This window comes from Physeter macrocephalus, chromosome 18 (genome assembly GCF_002837175.3).
Source record: "Physeter macrocephalus isolate SW-GA chromosome 18, ASM283717v5, whole genome shotgun sequence".
NCBI lineage: Eukaryota > Metazoa > Chordata > Mammalia > Artiodactyla > Physeteridae > Physeter > Physeter macrocephalus.
This window is the reverse complement of record NC_041231.1, coordinates 11081560-11091556: the sequence shown is the minus strand read 5'-3', so window position 1 is coordinate 11091556 and position 9997 is coordinate 11081560. Positions and strand designations below refer to the sequence as shown.

The window sequence follows — 9997 nt, the reverse complement described above, 5'->3', positions numbered from 1 at the left end:
AAAAAAAAAAAAAAAAAAAAAAATTAATTTTATAGAGGTCTAAAAATATGTGAAAGTATATACAGCAAAGTATTAATAATGGTGGCCCATCCAGGATGAAATTATGGGAAGGTGTTCATTCTCTTTCTCTGTCTCTCTCTCTGAGATAATTGAGATAATGGAATAGGTATAGATATATAGACATAGACATAGATATAGACATAGATATAGATATAGATATAGCTATGTCTTTGCCCCAGTTCCTGGCACAGAGCTCCTAGAACGCTTTTAAATTCCTAAGTGATAAGATCACTAGGAGCACCTTTTGTCCTAACGAGAGGACTCTGGGTGGACTCCTGGATGACTCCGGGATGGGGTCTGGTCACCAGAAAAGCCAAGCCATCATTAGAAGCTTGGAATTTTCAGCCCGCCTCAGCCTTCTCTAGAGAGGAGAGAGGGGCTGAAAATGAGGTTCATAATTGATCATGCCTACTTGTGGAAGTTTCCGTAAACTCCCAAAGTAGGGGTTTCAGAGATCTTCCAGGAGGACAAACACACCCACACTGGAAAGGTGATGCACCCCAACTCCACTGGGACCGAAGCTCCCGTGCCCAGGACCCTCGAAGATCTCACCCTATACTTCTCTTCATCTGGGTGTTCATCTGTATCCTTTATCATATCCTTTAATAAACTGGTTAAGTGTTTCCATGAGTTCTGTGAGCCACTTTAGCGACTTAATTGAACTTGAGGCGGGGTCCTGGGAACCTCTGATTTGTAGCCAAGTTGGACGGAAGTTATGGGTAACCCGGGGACCTATTACTTGGGACTGGCATCTGAAGGGGGGTTGGGGGCAGTCTTGCAGAACTGAGCCCTTAACCTGTAGGATCTGACACTATCTCCAGGTAGATAGTGTTAGAATTAAGTTTAATTGTAGGACACCCAGCTGGTGTCGCAGAGAATTGCTTGTTTTGGGGAAACTACCCCCTCTCCTCCATTTGGTGACCAGAAGTGTCAGAAGTGACGTGTTGTGTGTAATAGTGTCACCGAACGACACTTGGATCTGCTTGCCCTGTGCAGTAAAGCCAATCTACTGACGCCTGGTTATGGTGAAGGGGAGTGCAGCGTTTACTGCAGGGCACCAAGCAAGGAGTCCAGGTGGCTAGTGCTCAAAAAACCTGAACTCCCTGAAGGCTTTTGGGAAAAGATTTTGAAAGACAGCGTGAGGGAGGGGATGTTGTGGGGTGTGTGGTCAGCTAGTGGACACTCTTCTGATTGGTTGGGGATGAGATAATTGGGAGTCAACAACATCAACGTTCTGGTCCCAGTTGGTCTGGGGTCTACGTGGTTGTGGGCAGCGTAAGGTTAACTTCTTCCACCCGGTGGGGGTTTTAGTATCTGCAAAACTGTTCAAAGAATTTGGCTCAGAATATTACCTATAGCTCTTGAGGAGGAGCTAAAAGTCCTCAACTTTGTTTAATGGCTAAACTGTTACTGTTTTGTCATGCTTGACTGTTTCCCTTTCTTTCTGCATTTTCTCACGTTGCTGATTAAATTCACTCTTTGGACCTCGAGGAAGGCCTAGGGGGCTAAAGGTTTTCTACAGACAAAAGACAGGCAGAGGACGCTGGGGGTGGCAGGGGTGCGGGGTGTCTGTTCTGGGAAGGCCCCATAGGGTCCTGCTGGGTTACAAAGGTAAGGAGAAACACAGAAGGGGGAACTGGCTTTCCCCCTCTACAGGAGGAAGAAAGGCTAGGACTGGGTTTTTTCTTTTTTTGATGTGGACCATCCTCCGAGTCTCTACTGAATTTGCCACAATGCTGCCTCTGCTCTCTGTCTTGGTTTTGTGGCCGCGAGGCATGCGGGATCTCAGCTCCCCGACCAGGGATCCGCACCCCCTGCTTTGGAAGGCCAAGTCCCAACCACTGGACTGCCAGGGAAGTCCCTGGGTTTTTTCTTAACTCACTCCTTTTTTCAGACAGTGAACATGTACTATCAGAAAAACCAATAAAGTTATTTTTATTAGAAAAGAAAAAGTTAAAAAAAAAAAGAAAAGTTATTTTTATTAGAAAAGAAAAAATATGTGCAAAGTACACAGAAGAGCCTTACTGTGGTTATTTCCTTTTCATCAGCCTTCCTTCATGCCCATCTTCCTGATGTCACATGGGTCCTCAGCTCTGCTGGCACATAAGTAGAACTACCCGGGAAGCTTTTTGAAATGCTAAGGTCTGAGTCCCAGCCCAGAACAATCGCGCCTGGATCTCTGGATGGAGATAGGGCTGGGCCTGTAGAGTCTTTTTAAAGGTCCCAGATGGGCTTCCCTGGTGGCGCAGTGGTTGAGAGTCCGCCTGCCGATGCAGGGGATACGAGTTCGATGCAGGGGATACGGGTTCGTGCCCCGGTCCGGGAGGATCCCACATGCCGCGGAGCGGCTGGGCCCGTGAGCCATGGCCGCTGAGCCTGCGCGTCCGGAGAGGCCCGCGTACCGCAAGAAAAAACAAAACAAAACTCCCAGATGATTGATTCTAAGGTGTAGCAGGGATTGCAAATCTCTGATTGTAATTTCAAGGGAATTAAACATGAACAGGTCAAAATGGCACACTATATCGCTAATTACATTTGGCCTCAATAACTGTTTCTAACTGATCCTGGTGTGGAGGCTGTTGGTCACGGAAAAACGAATTAGGAGAAGACATGTGTGCAGGATCACAGGAAATTTTTCAGGGTGAGGTGATATAATAGGGCACAAAGAGCCCTCCCTTTCGAATCAGACTTGGGTTGAATCTTGTCACTTGGCCAGTTTGGCTTGGACAAGTTACAATTGACTTGAGCCTCAGTTTCCCCATCTGTAGAATGGGAATGATAAACCTACCCTGTAGGGTTGTTGTGGGGATCCCAGATAATATGTGTTAAATGCCTGGTACTTGATAGGTGAGTGGCAACTCTGTTAATTAGTGATAGCAAAGACCTTACTTTGAAGAACATACTCTAAAGAATGGGGACAAAGACGTGTGCCTCAGATGGCCTACTTAGGCCCAGAGCTACTCAGTCGTCTTTGCAGGAAAGAATCCTAGGACTCAGGTTGCAAGTCCTGGAGCTGGTCAAGAAGGAACCCTGCAACCAGGGGCTGGAGGAGGCAGCAGAGAGAGAGGGGCTGCCCGGCCTGCCTGTCTCCTGGACAGGCCAAGGCTGTTGCGAATCTTTTGTGGTTATAGAGCCTCACCAAGGGGAAGAGGCCCCTTGGCCCTAGGGGAAAAGTACTACAAGGGACAGCGGCTCTGTGCTTGCAGCAGAGGGGAAAGCAGGCCGGGACTCTGCAAATAGAGGAGAGAAAAAGAAGGACCCTTATCCTCCTTTGCCCCTTGCACCTGGGATGTAGGTGCTTTTTCCACTCGGCCTCCGTCAGACCATTCCTGGAGCTCTTCTACCTCAAATTCCTCCTTCAACCACTGCTGCAACACAAGACTTCCCCTGAAAAGCAGTCTTGGAGCGCTGGAGTGCACCCCATGTCAAAGAGCAAGGAGGTGCACTCACATAATAGTGATTCCTTATGGGGGTCAGCACTTTACAGTTTACCCCGAGCATTTTGGGGTCTGTTTAAACTTCACAGAAATCCTTCGAAGTGGGTGGAGCAGGATACCCGATTTACAAAGGAAAAAACTGCAAACTGGCTCAAGGATGAAGAGCCAGAGACAGTGACTGAACTAGGACCCAAATCCTGATAGGACCCCAAGGCCGGTGGGTGCTTTTTCAATATGATCAATGGTGACTACCATTTTTGGATCGCATTCTCTGTGCAAGGAAGACCCTGTCTAAATTGATTTAATCAATATATGAGCGATTGTTTATAAACTAATCTGTTTATAATTGTGTAAATTGATTTAATCCACTTCCTTCGCTCACAGCTCTAAGCAAGAGGAATGATTAGTCCCACTTTATACATTTTTTTTATACATTTATTTATTATTATTATTTTTTTTTTGCGGTACGCGGGGCTCTCACTGTTGCGGCCTCTCCGCTGCGGAGCACAGGCTCCGGACGCGCAGGCTCAGCGGCCACGGCTCCCGGGCCCAGCCGCTCCGCGGCACGTGGGATCCTCCCGGACCGGGGCACGAACCCGTATCCCCTGCATCGGCAGGCGGACTCTCAACCACTGCGCCACCAGGGAAGCCCCATTAGTCCCACTTTAAAGATGTGGAAAGCGAGGCTCGAGAAGTGACATGAGTTGTCCAGGGTCACAAAACCTGTTGGTAGCAGAGCTGGGGCTTGTTCTCAGGGCTGCTCACTTTCCTTTAAGTTTCCTTCTTCTTTCCATAGCTGATGTTTGCAGCTGCAAAGTGGTGCTCTAGTTGCTTATGTGCCTTAGGTGATACTGCCTAACTTCTTGGAACCCATTTACCTCTGTGTAAAAGCATAGGCTTATGAGAGTTACATAAAATGATTTATACAAAGCACATTGTAGGTATAGATAAACGGTAGTTATTGCAATAACGAGGCAGCTTGTAGCTAGTGGTCAGACTGATTGGGTTCAAATCCCAGCTGTGCCACTTTGTACCTGTATGATTTTAGGCACGTAATTTGACTTCTCTGTACCTCAGTTTCCTCATCTGTAGAGTGGGGGTAACACATAAGGTCATTGTGAGGAGTAAGTAAAACAACCCTGGTGAGGTTTGCCCATCATAAATGCTTAATAAATACTAGTGATTATGTTCTCCTTCTACCCTATTCAATAATTCACTTTGCCCCCAAGTTCTTCTTACCGTATTCTGCTTTGCCCCAATAATATTTATCACCTTCTAAGACAATGAATAGTGCAATTAGCTACTCCTACTCTCTTTTACTATACTCTATTTTTATTTCCAAACATTATGTATCACCTTCTACAGTGCTAAATTATTTACTTATTTAGCATTTTTACTGCTTATTGTGTGTCTTCCTCCAGGGCAGGGATTTTGTCCTTTTTTCTTCAGAGGGAACCCCAGCACCTAGAACAGTACCCGGCACATAGTAGCTGCTCAATAAATATTAGCCCTTAAAATCACAGTCTAGGGACTTCCCTGGTGGCTCAGTTGTTAAGAATCCGCCCGCCAATGCAGGGGACATGGATTCGAGCCCTGGTCTGGGAAGATCCCACATGCTGCGGAGCAACTAAGCCCATGAGCCACAACTACTGAGCCCGCTGGCCTAGAGCCCATGCTCTGCACCAAGAGAAGCCACCCCAGTGAGAAGCCCATGCACTGCAATGAAGAGTAGCCCCTGCTCGTAGCAGCTAGAGAAAGCCCGCGCGCAGCAACAAAGACCCAACGCAGCCAAAAAATAAAAATAAATAAAAAATAAAATTTATTTTTTTAAAAATCACAGTTTATCCTGACTACCCTATTTAATACAGTCCTCCCCCGGCTCGCTCTGAACTCGTCATTCCTTTTTCTTTTCCCCCACCCCCTGCCATAGCACTTTGACCTTTTAGCATTTCATGTAACTTACCTATTCAATACTGTTATTATTTGTTGCTAGTTTCCTCCCCCTCTCCCACCCCTGCCTAGATTGTAAGTCCCATGAAAACAAGGACTTTCCTAAGTTTTCTCCACGTATGCATCTCCAGCACCTCGAACGTTGCCCCACATATAGCAGGTAATTAATAGACTAGCTCTTGAAGGAATCGTATGTGGCAGAGGGCCAAAAGCCCCGGAGGTGGAGTCACAAGGTCTCATGGGACTGCCGCTGAATTCCCGTGTGGCCTTGCACGTGTTCCCTCGCTCCTCTGGGCCTGTTTCCCCTCCCGGCGGCTCTGACCCTCTTGGTTTCGCAGCCGCTGGTCCAGCCGGCCGGGAGGCGTCGCGCCCCCGGTGGCCGCTGGGGGGCAGTCGAGCCCAAGCCCCGCCCCGCCCACTTCCCGGGCGGCCCGCGCTGGGTGGACCCACCGGCCAGCCGGTAGAGAACCAGAGTCCTGCCGCGTAGGACTCAGTTGTCAGCGCCGCCTGCCCGCCAGCCCTCGGAGCCCGGCCATGTCCTGCTACATCTACCAGCTGCCTTCCTGGGTGCTGGACGACCTGTGCCGCAACATGGACGCGCTGAGCGAGTGGGACTGGATGCAGTTCGGTGAGTGGGCACCCCTGCGACCCCGCTAAACCCCCTCCCCGCCTGTTTACGTGGGTCCTGATTCTAGGGGCTCTCTGTGCTGCCATCCTGGACCCGGGCCTCGCTGTGTGCCCTCGGGCAGGCGCTGCCCCCTCTCTGTGGTCATTTGGAAGGTGTTAGGTGATCTCGGAGGATTTCTGCTGTTAGTCTGTCGCTAAGTAATGACTGGCTCGACTTCGCTGTCTACAGTGAAGCCGAAAATGATCGCTCTCAGCAGTGACTAGTGCTTACTGTGTGCCCGGCGCTGATGTAAGCACCTGACACCGATTATCTCATTTAATTCCCACGACAGCCTGTAAAGTGCCTATCTCCCTTACCCCATCTTACAGACGACGAAACGGCTTTAAAGGTAGAGTTACTTTGGGGGGCCAGGGTATGGCGTTGCTAAGTGGCGTACTGGGCTCTGAACCCCCGCGGCTGGCCCCGCCAGGACATCGTTAACTCCTGGTGTATTTTGTTTGTTTGTGCCTGGTGATTGGCTGAGGGCTTGGCATCCTGGGGGAGGCTGCGCGGGTGGTCCTCAGGCGCCTTCCAGGCTCCACCACATCCAGCTGGTGACTTTGGGCAAGTTGCCCAAAGTCTCAGCTTCTTAATCTGTAAACTGGAGGTGGTTATGAGGAACGAAAATTGTATAAAAACCACTTGACACCCATGTGTCAGAGGTTCTTGGAAGGATTAAGGAAGTGTTAACAATTATTCTCAGGTTCATGTTTTAAGTCAATGTGACTGGTGCCACTTTATTTTTAAAGTAATATCTATGTTTTCTTTACAGTTGAGATTATGATATATACCATTCGTACAAAGGGAATATAATATTTATGTACAGTGGAAAGGATAATAATAAAATGAACATGTATGTTTTTATCCATCCAGTTTGAGGAAATAATATATATTTTAACCTAGTAGTTCTCAACCAGGGGCGATGTTGCCCCCTCAGGGAACATTTGCTGATGTCTGGAGACATTTTTGTTGGTCGTAACTTGGGGGATGTAGTAAGTAGAGGCCAGGGATGCTGCTGAACGTCCTGCAATGCACAGAACGGCCGCCTCCACAGAGAACTATCCAGCCTAAAGTGTCAGTAGTGCTGAGGTTCAGAAATCCTGTTTTCAACCAGTCACAAAAATAATACACTCTTATTGCAAAATACTGTGGGAAATAAAGAGTAGCTCAAACTCCACCACTCAGGGATACCATTCTTTTTTTTTTTTTTTTTTTTTTTTAATTTGGAGGGAGTATCTTTTTAAAAATTAATTAATTAATTAATTTTTGGCTGCGTTGGGTCTTCGTTGCTGCGCGCGAGCTGTCTCTAGTTGCAGCGAGCGGGGGCTACTCTTCGTTGCGGTGCGCGGGCTTCTCGTCGCGGTGGCTTCTCTTGTTGCGGAGCATGGGCTGTAGGTGCGCGGGCTTCCGTAGTTGTGGGACGTGGGCTCAGTAGTTGTGGTTTGCGGGCTCTAGAGCTCAGGCTCAGTAGTTGTGGCGCACGGGCTTAGTTGCTCCGTGGCATGTGGGATCTTCCCGGGCCAGGGCTCGAACCCGTGTCCCTTGCATTGGTAGGCAGATTCTTAACCACTGTGCCACCAGGGAAGCCCAAGGATACCATTCTTTTTTTTTTTTCCACATCTTTATTGGAGTATAAATGCTTTACAATGTTGTGTTAGTTTCCGCTGTACGAGAAAGTGAATCAGCTATATGTGTATATATATCCCCATAAGGGATACCATTCTTACCATTTGGATGCCAATAGTAATAATAACAACAGCAGACGCTAACATGTATTGACTTCTCACTATGTGCCAGCAGAGTGCTGGGTGTCTTATGCCTTCTGGTCTTTTTTACTAACCATATTTATTTATGTATATATGTTTTCCAAAAATCGTATCATTTTATACATTCTACTAGCCTGCTTTTTTCACTTAAACTATATCACAATTATTTTTTTCTTGCCAAGCAATATTCTTTAGCAACATGGATTTAAGCTTTTACTTTCAGTATGTATTTTTATTAACTTTTTTGTGGAAAAAAATAACAGATGTACTAGGTTAAATGGTGTAAATCACGCCCCTGGGACAGAGGGGAAAGTAAATATCTTTCCCCTCCCTGATCCTCAGCCTCACCACAGAGGCTGTCCCTGGTAACAAGTCAGGGCACCTCTGAGAATGTCTGTCACCATCTGATTTTCTAGACTGCACTGTGTCCCTTTGCTCAGATGATCTGTGATTTAACTACTTCAGCTGTTTCCTGGGCAGTGGACAAACACTTTGTGGAAGAGACTCTCTCTAGTGTTTTTCATGTTGGCCTCAATTGTGAAGGCCATAACAACTTCTGTTTCTAGGATATTGTTGCTATCTTAGAAGGCACACCTATAGCTTTCTTTTTTTTTTTACTAAAATTAAAAAAATTATAGTTGATTTACAATGTTGAGTTAATTTCTGCTGTACAGCAAAGTGATTCAGTTATATATATATATATACACACACACACACATTCTTTTTAAAAATTATTTTCCATTATGGTTTATCGCACAGGCTCCGGACGCGCAGGCTCAGCGGCCACGGCTCACGGGCCCAGCCGCTCCGCGGCACGTGGGATCTTCCCGGACCGGGGCGCGAACCCGCGTCCCCTGCATCGGCAGGCGGATTCTCAACCACTGCGCCACCAGGGAAGCCCTGTGTATGACTTTTTTTTAAAAAACAGCTTGATTAAGGTATAATTCACCTACCATGCAATTCACCCATTTAAAGTGTACAATTCAGTGGCATCTAGTATATGAAGAGTTGTGCGTCCGTCTCCAAATCAGTCTTAGAACATTTTCATTACCCCAGAAAGAAGCCCTGTACCCCTCAGCTGTCTCCCCCAGCACTCTCACACACATCTCCCATTTCCCCCCAACTTTAGGCATTGCCTATTCTGGACATTTCATATAAACGGAATAAATCATACAATATGTAGTCCTTTGTGACTGACTTATTTAGCATGTTTCCAGGGTTCATCCATGTCATGGCGTGTATCAGTGCTTAATTTCTTTTTTTTTAAGATTTATTTATTATTTATTTTATTTATTTTTTGGCTGCGTCGGGTCTTAGTTGTGGCGCGTGGGATCCTTCGTTGCGGCACGCGGGCTTCTCTCTAGCTGTGGTGTGCGGGGTTTTCTCTTCTCTAGTTGTGGCGCGCAGGCTCCAGGGCACGTGGGCTGTGTAGTTTTGCGGCAAGCGGGCTCTCTAGTTGAGGCGCGCGAACTCAGTAGTTGTGGTGCACCGGCTTAGTTGCCCCGAGGCATGTGGGAATCTTAGTTCCCTGACCAGGGATCGAACCTGCGTCCTCTGCATTGCAAGGCAGATTCTTTCCCACTGGACCACCAGGAAAGTCCCAATTCCTTTTTATTTATTCCAGAATAACATTTCATCGTATGGATGTACTGCATTTCATTTATTCTTCTGTCATTTGATGGACATTTGGGTTCTTTCCACTTCTTGGCTATTACCATAACAACTTCTGTCTCTAGGATATTGTTGCTATCTTAGAAGGCACACCTATAGCTTTCTTTTTTTTTTTACTAAAATTAAAAAAATTATAGTTGATTTACAATGTTGAGTTAATTTCTGCTGTACAGCAAAGTGATTCAGTTATATATATATATATACACACACACACACATTCTTTTTAAAAATTATTTTCCATTATGGTTTATCACAGGATATTGAATATAGTTCCCTGTGCTATGCAGTAGGACCTTGTTGTTTATCCATTCTGTCAATATATATATTAGCTTGAATCTGCTAATCCCAAACTCCCAATCCATCCCTCCCCCACACCCCCTCCCCCTTGGCAACCACTAGTCTGTTCTCTGTGTATGACTTTTTTTTTTTTTTTTTTTTTTTTTTTT

The 9997-nt window shown here is 46.6% G+C and overlaps 1 protein-coding gene across 1 annotated transcript in view; it reads left to right on the top strand.

Moving 5' to 3' along the window:
• The first annotated feature begins 5908 nt into the window (after positions 1–5908).
• IRAK2 (interleukin 1 receptor associated kinase 2) overlaps positions 5909–9997 on the top strand; it is a 61050-nt gene continuing 56961 nt past the window's right edge. The window contains exon 1 of the mRNA XM_007113721.4: positions 5909–6075. Within this exon, the coding sequence (XP_007113783.1) occupies positions 5982–6075 (94 nt within the window). The 5' untranslated portion in view covers positions 5909–5981. The remainder of the gene's footprint in view (positions 6076–9997) is intronic.